This window comes from Diabrotica virgifera, chromosome 5 (assembly GCF_917563875.1).
Source record: "Diabrotica virgifera virgifera chromosome 5, PGI_DIABVI_V3a".
Lineage (NCBI taxonomy): Eukaryota > Metazoa > Arthropoda > Insecta > Coleoptera > Chrysomelidae > Diabrotica > Diabrotica virgifera.
The window spans coordinates 59,755,492-59,774,447 of NC_065447.1; the positions used below are offsets into that span (position 1 = coordinate 59,755,492).

The 18,956-nt window shown below is 33.6% G+C and overlaps 1 protein-coding gene across 1 annotated transcript in view; it reads left to right on the forward strand.

The window, feature by feature from the left end:
* Positions 1–13,003, forward strand: part of LOC114330962 (uncharacterized) — a 34,117-nt gene extending 21,114 nt beyond the window's left edge. The window contains exon 3 of the mRNA XM_028280416.2: positions 12,681–13,003. Within this exon, the coding sequence (XP_028136217.1) occupies positions 12,681–12,926 (246 nt within the window). The 3' untranslated portion in view covers positions 12,927–13,003. The remainder of the gene's footprint in view (positions 1–12,680) is intronic.
* Positions 13,004–18,956: the final 5,953 nt, after the last annotated feature.

Below are 18,956 nucleotides of genomic sequence, written 5' to 3' on the forward strand. Positions count from 1 at the left end.
TATTTCTTTTGAAAAAACTTGTTATTGTTGCGAAGAATAAAGGATTTTATTGAAAATAAACAAATATATAAGACAATCGGATAGTACAGCTCGGTACGGTATAGGTTATTTGCTTGAGTTGCAAATTGAACGAAAATAAATAAACTAACTTTTGCGCCCAAAAACGAAAATATGCCTGATGTGGGGTTATAGAACTTACAACGAGGAACGATTGTTGGTCTTGTGGAGAAAGTAATGTTCTCAGAGCGACATAGCTGTAGAGCTAGGCGTAATACAGGGCGTTCTGTCCAAAACCTATGCTAGGTAACAGGAACTAGGAAAGCTAAAAAAATAAAGCAAGGGAAAGTCGCCAAAAGTAATAACGGCTCTCCAAGATCGTTTAATTGTCCACTGAGCTGGAAGACACCCACCTATTTCTCACCTGCAGCTCCAAAGGCAACTTTTGGAAGCTACAGGTGTAACTGTTTCAGTTGAAACGATAAGAAAAAGAGTTCGTACCAAGAAGTATACAGCAGGAGACAGTTATGAGTTCCCGAGTTATCCAGGCAGCACAAGATTGATCGCCTACATTGGTGTCTTCACCACCAAAACTGGAACATTGGAAATTGACAAAATGTGCTATTTTCAAAAAAAGTCCGGATTTGTGTAAAATCAGATGACCCATGAAATCGTGTACTTAGAGGTCGTGGAAGACAAGCAAGAACGAAAACTGACAGATCTGTTCACAAATATACAAGGGGAAGTGTAATGTTCTGGAGAGGAATTGTGATCCGTAAAATAACTCCTTTAATTTTCATCCAATCAACTTTAACTGCTCACAGGTATGTTGATAACCTGTAGTCAGGCTCTGGTGAAGTTCAACAGGAGAAAATTTAATTTTATTGCATGATAATGGACCTCTACATACCATTAGAGTGACTACAGACATCATTGAAGCAGAAGGTATCCCTTGTTTGGAGTGACCTGCTTGCTCATCCGAGCTTAACCCTATAGAGTATTTATGAGATATGCTTAAAAGAAAAATTAGAGCTCACCGGGATAATCCACAAAACACCGCACGGCTAGTACAAGCTGCTCTTAAAGGATGGAGCAACCTACCACAACAAAATATTGATAATTTGATTAGGAGCGTGCCCACGCAAACTGAAGCTTCCATAAGGACTAGGGGTGATAACGCTGACTACCACAAAATACAAAAAAAAAGAATGTGTGTGTACTTTGTACGCACGTAAGAAGTTATACTTCTACTATATATTATGTGATTTTTTAAACATACCAAAAATTAAAAAAAAAAAATAAAAGAATAAAACGCACACAAACACATTGAAAAATGCCACAAAGAAAAAATGATTTCTGAACGATAATAATTGTTGGCAAAAATTTTAAATAAGCATTTTCTGAAAAAAAAATTATAACAAATATACTTACAATTACAATCATAAAATGCATAAAAAAATAAAAACTTGCATCGGGACTTGCACACCCGTGATTTTCGGGGCGCTTTGATTCGTAATCGAAGCCTAGACTCACTCGTCCAATTCCACATTATTTGTCATGTGGAAAAATAGCGTAACTGAACGTTTTACTGTTTGACAGTTGTTTTGAATATAATTAAATTATGTAGTTTAAATTTTGTGGAAGAAAATATTAAAATATAACAAAACAGTAAGAAAACAATATATTAGATGAAGATTGGTAGAACTTTTGTTGGTAATCAAATTAAGTATGTAAATCAAAGCATTACATACCTACTAGATAAATAAATCTACGCCAAAAAATCATAATTTAAAAATAAAAATCGGACCTAATTTGGGATTTCTCTCTAAAATCCCCATTCTTGAGAAAATGTACAGTAGAGCGTCGATTATCCGAACGTCGATCAACCGAACGACCGCTTATTCGAACTATCGACTCCCGCGTCCCTCACTCGAATACCGAGCAAGCGTTAATAATTGACGCTTAAAAGATCTTCAATTTTCTTCAGTATTGTATCCAAAAATAATTATGTTGTTGCAAAGACTGCACTTTTTTGTTTAGTTGCTAGTTAGCAAGATATAAATAAATATGTAGGTATATAAATATGGCTTTTATTCACTTGTGGATAAATATGTATGACTATAAATATGTATCAATATATTGTAGTTCGATTATCCGAACAAATCGGTTTTGCGAACACCTATGTCCCCCAATTAGTTTGGATAATCGACGCTCTACTGTATTTCAACCTAATCCAAATGTATAATTACAATATGATTATAATAAAAACTACCTACCAAATTAGAATGAGTTTTCCTTGTCCAAAATAGTCCAAAAGTCCAAAAATATAGGTATATGAAAACCATTTAAAATGACAGTATAACTATTAACTAACTTTTGTTTGTTGTTTCTTTTCACACAAATTTTAAAACGCAACAACCATAAATAATCAAACTACAGCTCTGCCACAGCCGCCATATTGAATAATTTTTGACATGTCATTTGAACATCCAATCAGAACAAAGTTATAATGCGCATGCGCCGGGATCATAGGTTTTAACATATAAAAATTCACCCTCATATCGCCGGTAAAGAAGTATAACTTCAAAAAAAAAAATAAAAACAATTTAAACATTATCCGTTTTACATTGAAATTTTGTATGCTATTGACTTTAAAACAACTACTTTCAATTTGTTTGTTAAATACTTTATTGTTTTATTTAATTGTTATGTATTTGTTATTAAATTGCTTTAAAATAAATATGGTTTGACTTCGTGTGTTTGTTTTTTTAAATTCGCACGAAATAGTAAGAAATATCAGATGATTCCATATAAGTTTGGGTGTGTGTACATTATAATGGCGAAAATAAATAATTATTGATTGGCGTAAGGTTTATGTTATTTATGTTTGTTTACTATTAATAATATTGGCTAGAAGCAGGTATGTTTGGTTGTGTAGTAATTTCCAGTCACGTCTAGCAACCTGACTTCTCAAAAAAGAAATTACTAACATCACTAAACAGTTGTGTCTCGGATTAGCGAATTGACTTTATCTAGGTATTTGTAGCATCGTAGCAGTACTTTATCATGGTTATGTCGTCTAATATGAGATCTTTTTGTTGTCCTCCAATGCACAAGTATTCGGTTCTCTTGTTATTGACTTCCAGACCCCTAGGGGTCGACAAGACAAGAATTCTTGTCTTGACAACAACTTCTCGTCTTGTCTTGAGAAAGAATCAAGAAATTTAAAAAAATCCTGTCTTTTTATTTATTTATTTATTTACGGGAAACCCCCATTAACAGTACAAAAACATAAGTTAAATTTTTTAAGACAGGTTAGATCTTATAATTAGCTATATAAACAGTAATTTTGTAAGTAATTATATCCAAAAGTAATTATAATTGTATCAGACTTAATGAATCTAGATCATTGAGATAACTAGTACATAGGCTATTATAAAAATAATAATTTTAAACTATTAAAACAAAAACATTTAAAACAAACCTAATACTATGTAATACAAGATAGGTACCTCTTTAGTTGGTTCAAACTGTATTTAAATAAGTCAATCTGCAGATTATTGGCCAAAGACATGCATCTGTCAAGATGATTATTCACACCATAAGTTGTTCTATGAAAGGGAATTCGAAAAGTTGGTTGTTGCCTTAGATCACGACGTGGTATGTGGAAAGTAACATATTCTAAGATATTAGGACAATCTAACAGACCATTAACCAACTTAAATAAGAATAATAGTGAAAATCTATCTCTACGGATGCTTAGTGGAGTCAATGAAATGTGTTGCTCAATCTCCATGTAATTATGATTAGCTATAGTAAGTCCACATTTAAAAGCACACACTCTTAAGAATCTATGTTGAACTCTTTCCAAATAAATCATGTGATTTTGAAAATAAAGAGACCAAATTATTGAACAGTATTCCAAAATTGATCTGACCAAAGAACAATAAACAACCCTGATAGTATGAACTGACAAGTATTGGCAATTTCTTAGCACAAAACCAAGCATTTTACTACTCTTTACAGCTATTGAATTAATATGATTTATAAAAGTTAATTTCTCATCAAATATGATTCCCAAGTCTTTGACAGTAGTAACATATTTAAGTGGTTGATTATCAATGACATATGAAGACTGGTATTTGATTATTTTACGTGTAAAACTAATAAAACAACATTTTTTAACATTGAGATCCAGCTTATTAACCCGACACCAACTGTGTAATTGGTCTAAATCATTCTGTAAAAGCAACTGATCGACTGGGCCCTCAACAATCCTCCAAAGTTTTAAATCATCTGCAAACATTGAACAGTGACTATGTTTAAAACAATTAACGATATCATTAACAAAGACATTGAACAGTAAAGGAGAACAGTGTCCCCCTTGAGGAACACCAGAAGTAGCGAATATAGTTTCAGAGAGGTCGCCACCAATTTTAACATACTGAACCCGGCCAATTAGTGAACTTTGAAACCACAACACAATCTGATGATGGAACCCGAACTTTTGCAACTTTTGCAAAAGGATCCGATGGTCTTGACGTTTTCTTGACATCCTATATCTTGTCTTGACTCAAGAAATTTCAAGATCTTGAAATTTCTTGATTACCCGGTCCGGTGATTCCCCGCCGCCCTTTTTTATTACGTTCCGTGTTAACACGGCCTCCACTGCTAGTGGGGGAGTCCCCGATCTGCATTTGTTTCTTGACGAACGCAAAATTGATGTGTAGTTGCATGTTTAAAATAAGCATTATGTTCTTTCGCACATATTATAAATTTAGCTGTCCAGGATTTCATAAAAAATGTTGAACCAAATCGAAACAGTTTACACATCGAAAATGATTTTGATTTGGAGGATAAGTTCGAAGTAGAAAATGGTATAAATGATGCTGCTTTAGATTTCAACTCTCCTGTAAGTAAAATTAAATACCTTGGCAAAAAAGATCAAAACCTCAGGGCAAATGCAACTTAAACTTAATAATGCTTCCGAGGCCAAAAATTGTAAGATGACTGTGCCAAAATTAGATGTGCCTAGAAGATGGCATTTAACTTTCGGGATGCTAACGAGATGCTGTAAGTGTGAAAAATGCTTTAACTATATTTGGCGAAAACATCGAAACTCTAATTGCAAAATATTAGATAAAGAATGGGTTCGGCTCAGTAAATTTTGTCAGTATCTGAAAAGCTTTAAAACACTTTCTTCAATACTCGAAGGGTAAACCAATTGGTGGTAATTAGAGTAAACTTACTTTTAGACAATCTGGAAATATGGGCTCATAAACTTGATAATACAATTGATAGAGACGCTACCGATGAGCAATTAATGTACTGCACTTAAGCTGCGAGAGATAAAATACTAAAACACTGTAACAAAACTAATTGAATATACTGTACAGTTCTTATTTTGGATCCTCGGCATAAAGTAGAGGCATTTTCCTCTTCATCGTGGAGAACGCTGCTACAATCAGAGGCAGTACAAAAATTTTAAGAAATATTTAAAGCTAACTACTTTAATAAATCCCAGAATGATCTACAGAATCCAATACCTGAGCCAGCACTTAGTCTGAAAAAAGAAGATAACGAAATTTTTTTTTATTTATTTTATTGTTAATAGCATCAACCACTCTGGGTTATTAGCTGTACTATCATTGATACATATGGTTACTTAAATCTAATAGTATTTTGATTATTACATAAGTTCACATTTAGGTAACAGTATCATAATTTACAAATTAAGAATGGGGTTTACAAAATGTTAACAGTGGTTATAGTTTGTTTAAAACATTAATGTCTTTCAAATAATTAAACAAATGTGTAAGCTTACAGTGTGGTCCTAAGAGTGCTTTTATACTGATAGGTATTGAGTGTTTTTGTCTTTCACTATTGTGTTTAGGACACTCTATTAATATATGTGTTACATTGATGTCGCAGTTACACAGGTCACAAATAGGGCGATTTGATTTAGAGATCAAGTAGCTGTTAGTAAGTCTGCTATGCCCTATGCGTAAACGATTTAGCTTCACAAACAGCTGGCGATTTAAGTCTATCTCACACCAAGGTTCAATTGAGTGCTTTATTGTGCGTAGAGTTGATTGCGAAAGATTCCATTCGTTTTCCCATTTGCTTATCACTTTACCTTTAAGGAATGCTTTGTAATCGGAAACAGGCACTAAGTTCACTAACACTGAAGACGCACTGCGTATTGCTTCTCTGGCATGAAAATCTGCTTTTTCGTTTCCTTGAAGTCCAATGTGTGATGGAACCCATATAAAGCCTACTTGCTGCATCGTGTTCTTTAGTAAATGTAATTGTTCTTTTATTAAAATGCTTATAGGATTACTCGTATATAACTGTTCTATCGTATGTAATGTACTGAGAGAATCGGTAATTATGACAGATTTTGGAATTTTTTGAGTACGAATATGAATGAGGGCTTGCAGAATTGAATATAGTTCTCCAGAGTAAATACTGCAAGTGGAAGATAATTTAAATTCTAATATAGTGTTTGAATTTACTACTGCCGATCCCACACCATCAGCAGTCTTAGATGAATCTGTGTAAATATGACAATGATCTGGGAAAGAAGCAAGTATGTTGAGAAAAGATTGAATAATTGTTGCATGGGGGGTGTCAAACTTATTGTATTTAGAAAGAGTTAGATCGCATATTGCAGGAGAAAAGGTCCAGGGGGGAGGAGTTACTGTATTGGTCTGATCAAAAAATTTTGGGAATTGAATATTATGGAGAGAGAGATATCTTCTGATTCTCTCGTAAAAGGGAGGGTTCGTTCTTTTTTTATTTACATAAGTTTTGTTGAAACGTTCTGCAATAGTGTGATGGAAAGTGGGATGCGATTTTATTGCATATATGGATGATGCGTAGGTTAATGACAAGTACATTCTTCGGAAATTTAAAGGTGGTTCTCCAGTTAAACATTGTAAACTATTAATGGGGCTAGTACAGAATGCTCCTGTGGCTATTTTTAATGCTGTATTTTGTATGACTTCTAGTTGAGCAAGAAGTGTCTTCTTTGCAGATGAGTATACAACTGATCCATAATCGAGTTTGGATCGTACTAGAGATTTGTAAATAAGAATCAAACTTTTACAATCTGAGCCCCAATGACGATTTCACAGTGTACGCATTAAATTGAGACCAGATTGACAAGATTGTTTAATGTGCATAATGTGGTACTTCCAAGATAGTTTTTTATCAAAGATCATTCCTAGAAATTTTAAGTGTTCCACATAAGTTAAGTTGTTTCCATATAACTGAAGATCTGGAGTTGTATACTGCCGTTTTTTTGAAAATAAAATACATTTAGTTTTGGTTGTAGAGAATTGCAATCCCACAGCTTTCGACCAGTTTTCAAGGTGATTTAATGCACATTGTAAGTTTTTCTGTATAGAAAGAATATTTTTTCCTCTTGAATATATAACCAAATCGTCAGCGTATAATCTCGCTTTAACAACTTTTGGAAAGTTTTCTAAGATTTTGTTTATTGCTACTAAGAATAGTGTTGAACTAATAACAGATCCTTGAGGTGTTCCATTTGTTTGGTCTTTAGTGCTGGATAGTGTACCATTTATCTTAACCTTAAATTGTCTCTTACTAAGAAAATTTTTAATGAAATATAACATGTTACCCTTGACGCCCCAATGACTTAGTGTGTTAAGAATGTCGTATCTCCAAGCCATGTCAAACGCCTTTGTTATATCGAAAAAAACCGCAAGACATTCCTGTCCAATTGCAAAAGATTCATTTATCTCGGATTCCAGGTCAATTAAATTATCTATAGTGGATCTGTTCCTGCGAAAGCCGCTTTGTTCATTGATTATTAAGTTACTATTTTCCAAAAACCACTTTAGTCTATTATTCACCATTTTTTCTAAGATTTTACACATTGTATTGGTAAGCGAAATAGGCCTATATGATTCGGGATCAGTTCGTGGTTTATTTGGTTTTAGTAATGGAACTATTATCGCCTGCGTCCATTTTGTGGGAAACTCATTATTGGTCCAAATTCTGTTGTATAGGTTAAGAAGATATTGTTTTCCATTATCTGGTAGATTTTGTAAGAAACTAACAGGAATATCGTCTGTTCCTGCGAAAGCCGCTTTGTTCATTGATTATTAAGTTACTATTTTCCAAAAACCACCTTAGTCTATTATTCACCATTTTTTCTAAGATTTTACACATTGTATTGGTAAGCGAAATAGGCCTATATGATTCGGGATCAGTTCGTGGTTTATTTGGTTTTAGTAATGGAACTATTATCGCCTGCGTCCATTTTGTGGGAAACTCATTATTGGTCCAAATTCTGTTGTATAGGTTAAGAAGATATTGTTTTCCATTATCTGGTAGATTTTGTAAGAAACTAACAGGAATATCGTCTGGTCCTGGCGCCGATTTTTTGCTGGTACTTAAAGAGTGGTTAAGCTCTTCCATGGTAAATGTTATATTAAGAGGATTATCTTCAATGCAATTAAAATGTATTAATTTATTTTCGGAAATCATCTTATTATTGATAAATTCTTTAGAAAAGTTGTTATTGCTGGAGTTCATTTCAAATTGTTTTGCTAATAAATCTGCTATTTCGTTATTAGACGTTACTATCTGTTTGTTATTGCATAGAAATGGAATCTTTTTATAGGTATTACTTCCACATATTTTTCTAACTTTTTCCCATACGGTGCTTATAGGCATAGTGGAATTAATAGAAGACATAAATTCTTGCCAAGATTTTTTTCTGTTCTTTTTAGTTATATATCTAGCTTGAGCCCGTAATTTCTTATATTCTATAGTATTTTCAAGTGTTTTGTGACGTTTCAATTTGTTAAAGGATTTTTTATATTTCTTTATTATGTCAGTACACTCTGCATTCCACCATGGTAATGAATTTCTTTTATGTAGAGTTTGTGTTTTACCTATATGATTTTCACCGGCAAGATGGATTAATGAAACAAACGAATTCAAAAGTTCATCTATATGATGATTTTCGGTGACTTCTTTTAAGGTATGGCAGTTCTGTTGAATATAATTTTTGAATAAATACCACTCGGCTTTCTTTAGATTCCATTTTGGTATTGGGGTTGTATTAGTATCTTCATAATTACTGCTAAAAGAGACTTTAATAGGATAATGATCACTTCCAAATAAAAACGGAATCACGTCCCATGCAAACTTTGCTGACAGTACAGGATCACATAATGACAGGTCGATAGCTGATGAACTACCTGTATGAATATTATATCTTGTTGGTTGTCCATCATTCAGCAAGTTTAGGTTTTTTGAGGTAATTATGTTTTCTAAAATTTTGCCCTTGGAATTTATTCCGAGAGATCCCCATATTGGATTATGGCTGTTAAAATCACCAACGATTATCCTGGGAGTGGGAAGCTGGTCTAATACATCTGAAATATCTGCTTCTGTGATAGGTAAGTCAGGTGGAATATAAATATTACAGATATTCATTTTCTGGGAAAAGGACACTGATACTCCTACTACTTCTAAATTACTATTGATTACTAATGCTTCCGATTCATATTTTTTGTTAACATACGTAACAACTCCTCCACTAGCGATGTTTGCGTTGTCTCGGTTCTTATAGAAACAAGAATAATTCTTCATGCCATAACTATGATGTCCTTTAAAGTTTGTTTCTTGTAAACATATTATTGATGGTGAGATTATTGAACATAAATGTTTAAGCATTTCTAAACGGGGATAAAACCCGTTAACATTCCATTGTAGTATCGGTTCGAAGGTTTTAGTTTATTTCTGGAGCTGAATTTGTCGAACAATCACTATCTTGATAAGCGGGATCGTCTAGCATTTTTTCGATTTTGTTTATTAATTTAGTGCATTTGGTTTTCATGCTTTTTTCTGTAAAATATGGCTTAATTGTTGTTAACATGTAAATAAAGTTGGGTATATCCGTTGTGTATGTTTGTAATAAACTAATGGGATCAGTCGAGCTAGTATAATTTTCAAAAAAGTCAAGTGTTTGTTCATATGTTAAGTTAAAATTATTTGACGTATCGTGAAATACTGTTTTTGTTGGCATCATTATTTCCTGAATTGATCTGGTAGATTCAGTTTGCTTTTTTTGTTTCTTTTTGGTTTGTGTTGGTACTTTAAATTCTTTATTTAATTCTTCGGTGGGAGATGGAGTAGTATTAATTTCCGAAATTGTTCTCTTATTGGTCGTTGACTGATCCTTAGATATACAATTAGTTTCCATAATTAATACGGGGGGCATTAAATTAGTATCTGTTTGTTGGTTAAGTGAAGGTTCGGTACTAGAATTACTGACTGGATGATTTGGTTCGATTTCTAGGGGTGATGGAATAGACTGGGGGGTTCTTGTGGTTGTTGTTGTATTGGTTGTTGTTGTATTGGTTGTTGTGGTTGGTGTTGGATATGAGAGGAATCATTTTGTTGATTATGATTTGGACAATTTGCTGCAATGTGACCGGTGTTCTTACAGATAAAACATGAAGGTTTATCTAAACTTAAAAATATGCGATACGAAGTTTGATCATATGAAATTAAGAAAGAATAAGGAAGGTCTATATCTACAAGTGGTTGAATATAAGTTTGTCTTCTAAAACTGAGGACGTGTTGAAATTCTGGAAGTTGACTACCGATTCTAAGGAAGGTTAAAGGTGACATTAATTTAAGACCTAATTTAGTTAACTCATTCTCTATTAGATTATGTGGAATAGAAGGGCAAACACCCGATAGTAACACTCTTTCGTTAGGAGTTATCAATTTTCGTGCTTTGAGATTTTCGCCTTTAATTGTTATTTCTGCTGGACCGGACATAAATTTTTCCACCAAGGATTCACTGGAGAGATAAATACATATTCTGTTATTTGATAGCCTTGACGAAAATAAAATATTCCGTGGATGAACAACTTCACCAAGTGCTATTAAGTACTCTTCTATTTTAGTATCAGGTAAAGAATTAAATAAAATTGCTTGAAGCTTTGAAGGAAACTGAATTGAAGCATTGTTAAGCACAGCAGAATATGAGGTTTTGTTTTGAGGTTGTTGATCTTCAGTCATGATTGTTGACAAATTAGTTAAGCCGGATCTGGTATCATTTGGTAAACTCATTAGTAATTATGGACCAGTTGTAGAACCAGAACTGGTTCTGATAACTGGCCTTTCGGCCGTCACTTAACCTTACAAACGGTATGCTTTGTAATGTTTTGAATAAATAAATAATAACTCACTGATTTATTCCGTAAGGTAACTGCACTATATACTATTACTTTTTGCTTATTTTCAAGTTTATTTGGATATAAACTACTGTGAAAAAGATGATTTTTTGGGACTGAAATGTAAACACAGTTTGTGTTACCATGTTTAGGACCGGACTCCAGATAACGAAATTGATTTAGATATTTAAGAAAGCTATTTAAGAAAGCTGATAATGATAACTTACAATCTTGGAATAATGAAATTGAAAAATATGTACTTAAATGAGCCTAGGTCAGAATATTCGGAGAATGTACTTGATTGGTGGACAAGACACGAAAATATTTACCCGTCATTATCGAAAATGGCCAAGGATTTTCTCGGAACGCCAGCAACATCTGTACCTGCGGAAAGGCTATTTTCAAGAGCAGCTTTAACAATAACAAAGCCAAGAACTCGGCCAGAAACTGGTATGGGAGGAGATTCCTACAGGCAAAAGACCACTTGGACGTCCCAGAATGCGATGGAGAGATAACATCCAAGCATATCTCCGGAAAATGAACATTCCATTTGACCCTAGGTTGATGGAAGACCGAACAAATTGGAAGAAAATTGTACAGTCAGCCAGGACCCACCCAGGGTTGTAGCGCTACGTGATGATGATGATGATGAAGAACTCGGCTAGGCGTTGACTCCATGAGAAGTGTTATCTGCCTTAATTCATGGATTATCAATTCCGATTTAAAAATGTGCTTGTTATTTAAAATAAAGTCTAGTTTGCAATTTTATTTTCAAAATGATTAAGTAAGTATCATTAATTATTGTTTTTAATTTACATTTTTGTAAATCGTTTTAGCAAAGAAAGTGTTCAATAAATTAAAATATGTTATGATATGTTAAAATAATGTTATCTTTTTCACAAATACATAAATACGTTTTTTAGAGTTTTCATTATTAATCAATACATTTCTAGATTTCTTGTTTTCTTGACAAGAAATCTTGGTATTGACATACAATTTCTTGTTTTGTCTTGAAATCTAAAACTACTTCTTGTCTTGATCTTATCTGACGATATATCTTGTCTTGAAATCAAGACAAGATCTTGAAATTTTCAAGGCGATATGAGAGTATGATATATGGGGTCTATAGGCGACCCCTATAGACCCCATATATCATACTCTTCAATTAATTTTCGGGTCATATAATTTAAATAGTCATAATCTTGAGCTACTATTACTTGATCTTCTGCAAAGTTGAGCGTATATACCATAGTGTTGGTGAGTGGTATTTATCCCCATCGTTTTACATTTTTGTTTCTATATTTTTAAAGCACAAACATCCCTGCTTCGATCCCGTTGATGTTACAAATCCTGTGTGTGTTTTAAGAAGTCGCTTAGGTCGCTGGTCCATTTATATAATAAGTTTTTCAGCAAAAAATACAGATTATTTTGATATGACAAACAACTTCTCTTTTTTAGCAATTAGAAAAAGATGAAAATTCACCAAAACATATTGAGAGGATATATTGTGGCCATTTGTTTCACCAGGATTGTTTTTTCGATTACATGAAACGACCACCGTTTGGCAACAAGAAGTGCATCAAATGTAACAAGAAAATCTACCATTTCAAATGGTCGTTAACGGATAAATTAGCAGAGGACCGATGGGCACATGGACAGGCTAGAGAAAGAGAGCTGCAGGAAGTTGTGGACTTTTTCGATTAGATACATGTACATTTTAATATTTTTTTAAGAAAAATAATTTAGTCTTTTGGATTAGATGACATAAAGTTTCTTAAGGATCTGGTTTGTTTTTTTTATACTTTTCTCCTAAGTGGGCTTAGTTAATAGTTATTCCTTTATAAATTAAATGCAACGCCTGTGTTTCGCTAATATGTCATTTTTTTTCATTAATGTTAAAAAAGATATTAACAGGATTATTTCATTCATAGAGATTCTGACCAATAGAAATCTACAAAAATTAAAATTTTAACGACTATTTTTTAATGATTTTAATTTCCAATCGTGTAGCAGTGGCGTAGCGTGAGTGTCGGCTGCCCGGGGGGGAAGACAAATTTGCCGCCCTCTTATTTAGCTATTTTAATTTAATGGATACTATACAAACTATACATTAGATACGTTAATCATAGAGAACTTTTCGGCGAGAACAGTCATCATTATTTTGCATTATACAGGTTAGATTTTAAATAAAAAAGTTTATCTAAGCTTCACAATCACGTTTATTAATACAAAAATTCTTTTACTTTAACCAATTAGATACATTGATATGATACAATAACTGAAGATATGACATGGAGTCGGTGGGCGGGGCCTACGTAACTACGTCCCTCTGTGACGTAGTTACGTATTGTTTAAGGTGAATTTAACTTATAATTTGTTAATTTTTTTTTAAATGAGATTTGCCGTGTTTGGTTGTAATGTGGACAATCAATCACAATGTTTCGATACGAATATCAAGTTTTTTAGTTTCCCAAAAGACAAAAAAGTGCGATTTGTGTGAAAACAATTATGTAAACGTAAACGTGCAGACAATTTTAACGTTAACAACGCTCGTATCTGTTCAACACATTGTAACAGCGACGATTATGAACGCAATCTGAAACACGAGATGCTTGGATATTATCCTAAAAATTTTTGATGCCTTAAAAAAGAAGCTATTCCATCCCAAAATTTAGCCAAAGCGGGAAAAGGCAAAGTGGATTTTGGTAGAGAGCAACTAACTATTTTTAATGGGAAATAAGCCACAATTTTACTAAAAAATAATTTTATTAACGTTTCGACGTCCAAACCGGATGCCGTTGTCAAAATACAACAGATATTAATGAATTAAACAAAAATGTTGTTGCTTAGTAAAAAATTATTCTAATAATTTATTTAATCTGACTCATTCATATCGGCAATTCAGACATATATTATACATTTTAAAGTAGAAGACTTTAAAATGATATTGCCAATTATTGTTCATTCGATTACATGAAATCAACCCCAACTCAAGAATATCCGTCACAGAAAAAAATCATAACATGTGATCTGTCTTTAAAAATACAACCACATGCAACGGTGACAGTAAAATTCTCGCGTTAGAGATTCCATAGTAAGTCACGAGGGAAAACCAGGAAAAAACCTCGTGATACTATACCGACATCGTCAGTATTAGGTCTTACTTTAGTTTACTCTCAAAACTAATACCAGATTCTAATATAATACTTACGATAATAATAGTAAGACCTAATACTTACGATGTCATGATAGTATTAAGAGGTTTTTCGTGGTTTTCCCTTGTGATTTACTATGGAATCTCTAATGCGAGAATTTTACTGCCACCGTTGCATCTGGTTGTCTTTTTAAAGACAGATAACATGCTATGATTTTTTTTGTGACGGATATTCTTGAGTTGAGGTGATTTCATGTAATCGAATGAACAATTGGCAATATCATTTTAAAGTCTTCTACTTTAAAATGTATAATATATGTCTGAATTGCCGATATAAATGAGCCAGAATACATAAATTATTAGAAGAATTTTTTACTAAGCAACAACATTTTTGTTTAATTCATTAATATTTTTTGTATTTTGAGAACAGCATCCGATTTGGACGTCGAAACTTTAATAAAATCATTTTTTTGGTAAAATTGTGGCTTATTTCCCATTAAAAATAGTTTATTATAAAAATGCCACAAGGAAATAGCTTCAGAACAACAGTAGAGAACAACGCTGTGTATTATACAGTATATATAATGAGACGTATCTTGCCTAATAATAAAAAATCATGTTTGTAATTTCTATGATTAGATTATGTTCTCAATAATTATATTTAATCATACTAAACAAAACAGCACTTCTCGAAAATTTCACAACTGATATTAAAAGCTAAAATCCCCAAATCATAATGGCAATGCATTCGAAATGTAAAGGATCTACTCACAACGTGACGTCATGCGCGACCTGAACGAAATTAGGAACGCTACGTGTCGTATCTTGGGTTATTGTATCATGCATTGATATAACTTAGGTACCTATTACTTACGATCAGGTACACCTTGACGACCGACAAGATTAAATAAAATCAATTTTTAATTAGAACTAGAACGATACTAAAATGTTATATTTTTGTTGAAAAGTAATACGAGTATTTGTTAGAATTAAAAACAAAACTTTTTTCTTTTATGGCCTTTGGGAACTGCGCCCATTTAGCCAGCAACACTTCTTGAAATCGACGCCTCATCATACACCAAGACCATTACGAATTCATCTCCGAATCCATTACAAAAACAATCCAGAGTAGGTAAGGGGAAAAAAACGTTTCGCACCCAGTTCGTTCAGGGTGACTAACCACATACTAAGTAGGGATACGGGGTATTATTAATTTACACGACTAATTTTATAATCTAAAATCTAAAGTTTCAATTTACATGACTTAACATAATTTAGAAGAATCCTAAAGATTGACGGTTTGTTCAAAGCCAGTAAGTTCATCAGATTATATGGGGATAAACGTTTTCTTGCAATAGCTGCGTATTCAACAAATTTCTTTTTGTCACATATTTGTCACATGCAAAAAATATATGATCCAAGTCACTTATTGTATTGCAATTTTCGCACAAATCCGACTGTATTATATTGATTTTATATAGATGTGCGGGATAACAGGCATGGCCAAATTTTAGTCGAGAGATAGTAACAATATCGTGTCTTGAAAAATCTAAATTTTTATGCCAATAATCTGTCGGGATTTTCGGATGCAAAAGAGTATACCTTGTCGGACAATTTAGACAGTATTGATTCCATTGAGGTTTCCAGTTAACATGTAATCTGGTTTTACTTATGGTTATACATTCTTGAAGTCCAGTATCATTCAACGTTTCCTCGCCACTGAAAATGCTGTCTTTTGCCAACTGATCTACTTTTTCATTATTTTCGAGTCCAATATGAGCTTTAATCCACGTGAATACAAAACTTCCGTCTTCAATTAAAAATGTATACGTCTACTTTTTTAAGAGCAAAAATCTTTTATCGCACTGTCAATGTCTATCGCATCACACACCTCTTTCTCAATAGACAAAATAGCCAAATTAGTTAGTCTTATACTCATTGTCGATTTTAAATAGTTTTTAATCAATTTCAATTTTGAAAAACTTTTCTTACAGCTGGCATTGCTTATAGCAACTGCAAAAAATATTCGGAACATTATCAAAATATTGGGCAGAGTATCTTCTAGCTTGGATTTAACAATAAATTTAAATAATTCAAGTGAGTCTGCTTGAAAGCAATTTATTTTCGTTGCCTGTAGCAGCAACGAAAGTCCTCAGTCGAAGTCTTTCCAGCTTGAAATCCTGCTCGCCAATTTCGTCAGAGTGTTGTCTGGATCTAAGAATATAGCCGCCGTTAGATAAGCAAACTTATCCGTTAAATTCTGTAGCTGTTGAAAACTCTCACGAACTTCTACAATAACTCTATCTAACAAAGAAAGCAGCTTTCGTCTCAACTCATTTTCACAAGACAAGTTAGCATCTCTAGTTCCGTCATCAAAAATATGCTTTCTTGTTATGCGCCTCCGAGGTTTTATGAAAATTCCAAGTTGTTCACACATATTTTTTGCATATCCTACAGCGCCATTTGCCTATGCCTCTCTTTTCTCTGTCAATATCATTTGCAAAGCATTTACTTTCTGAGCGCACAATCTTATGTCAAGTCCCCTTGTTTGTAATTATTTTTGTGCATCGTTCACTTCTGGTAGCACCGGTTGCCACAGGCCCAAAAAACAAGGAAAGGAAAATGACTGCATCGAAACTAGTTAAGACCAATTAAATGTTCGAACAAACCACCCTTTTGCAGTGAATAAAACCTAATCGATCATACAATGCAAGTTTCATTGCATTCAGCTGATCTGGCTGTACCTGACTGCAGAGTTGAACAATTTTTTCTTGCAATTCGTATTGAAACAATTAAGTGTTTTCTTTGTTCCACACACTGAATAACGTATAGGGTAGTAAAATAATTTTTTTTTATTGTTTGTTTACTATGCAATCAGTCTAAAAAAACAGACCATAAACACATTTGTTGAAATTTACAATGGCCCGAAGAGAAATATTTCAATAAATATTTACTCTACATGAGTATTACAATTACGTTTACAATTAGTGTTTCTTAAGTTAAGAATGGTAAATCTAATGGAGATTTTTGCTTAAGGCGTCTAATCTGTTGACTATTGTCTAATAAATTTAGCCCTAACACATTTGGGTGGTTTTCTAGTCGCTGTAAATATTTATCACTGTGACACTATCACTTCACTCACAGTTGGCACTTGAAGGTCTTGTAGGATGTCTTTGTTGCTTACAAACCACGGCGCATCAGTTATTGCACGTAACACTTTGTTTTGAAACCGGTCCATGATTGCTAGATTGGATTTTGAAGCAGTGCCCCACAACTGCAACAACTTGCACAACTGCATTGCCAGAATGAAGGACGGAAAATGGACTCGCAAACTAGTTGAATGGAGACCAAGAGCCGATAAACGTAGCAGAGGAAGACCACCAATACGATGGCAAGACGACTTACGAAAGACAACAAAAAACTGGATACAAAAAGCACAAGATAGAACACTTTGGAGACAAACAGGGGAGGCCTATGTCCAGCAGTGGATTGAGAGAGGCTGATGATGATGATGATGATGCCCCACAAATGTATTCCGTAGGTCCAAATTGGCTTGAGTATGGTATTGTATGCTAGTAATTTATTTCTCAACGACAACTGGGATTTTCTTCCGAGCAACCAATAGTATTTTCTATATATGGTATCAAGATGTTTTCTTTTTTTCCATATATGAGTTTTCCAAGTGAGTCTCTTGTCCTAAGTACTTTAATATGTAGGCCTAAGTACTTTACAGTATCTACCGTTGGAAGGGGAGCATTGTTGAGTGATATTTGAGGAGAATCGCTATGACATTTAGTGAATACTATGTGGCTTGATTTGGATTCATTAAGTTTTATCTTCCATTTCTTAGTCCATTTCTGGAGTTTATTTAGGTTTTCTTGGAGTTGGTCTGCTGCAACAACGGGATCTGAATGTACCGCCATTATTGCGGTATCGTCTGCAAATGTGGCTGTATATACTTTATTGTCCGTAGGCAAATCGGAGGTAAATAGTAGATACAGGATCGGCCCAAGAACGCTACCTTGAGGAACGCCTGCCTTTATGAGATGTAGACCGGTTATCTGGTCTTTATATTTTACCTGGAAATATCTTTCCTTTAGGTATGAGTATAGTATGTCATACATGTTCTGGTGTAGGTCCCTTTTTAGTTTATAGAGTAGTCCCTGATGCCACACCTTGTCAAAAGCTTGACTCACATCGATGAATGCAGTTGAGCAATATTGCTTACTTTCAAAAGAGTCTTGGATTAATTCTACCAGTCGATGGATCTGTTCAATTGTTGATTGTTTGACTCTAAATCCAAATTGGTGTATCGGTGTAGAAGTTCTTTTTCTGCAATAATTTTCATTAGTCTCTTACCTAGTAATTTTTCCATAATTTTCGACATGACAGGCAGTAGACTTATTGGTCGGTATGAAGTTGTTTCGTGTTGAGGTTTACCAGGTTTAGGGATTAGTATTATTTGCGCTACCTTCCATTGCGCAGGAAAATATTTGAGTCTTATGACGGCGTTAGTAAGGTAGGTTAACATAAGTATTCCTTTTCGCGGTAGTTCTTTCATAATTCTTCCAGTGATTAGG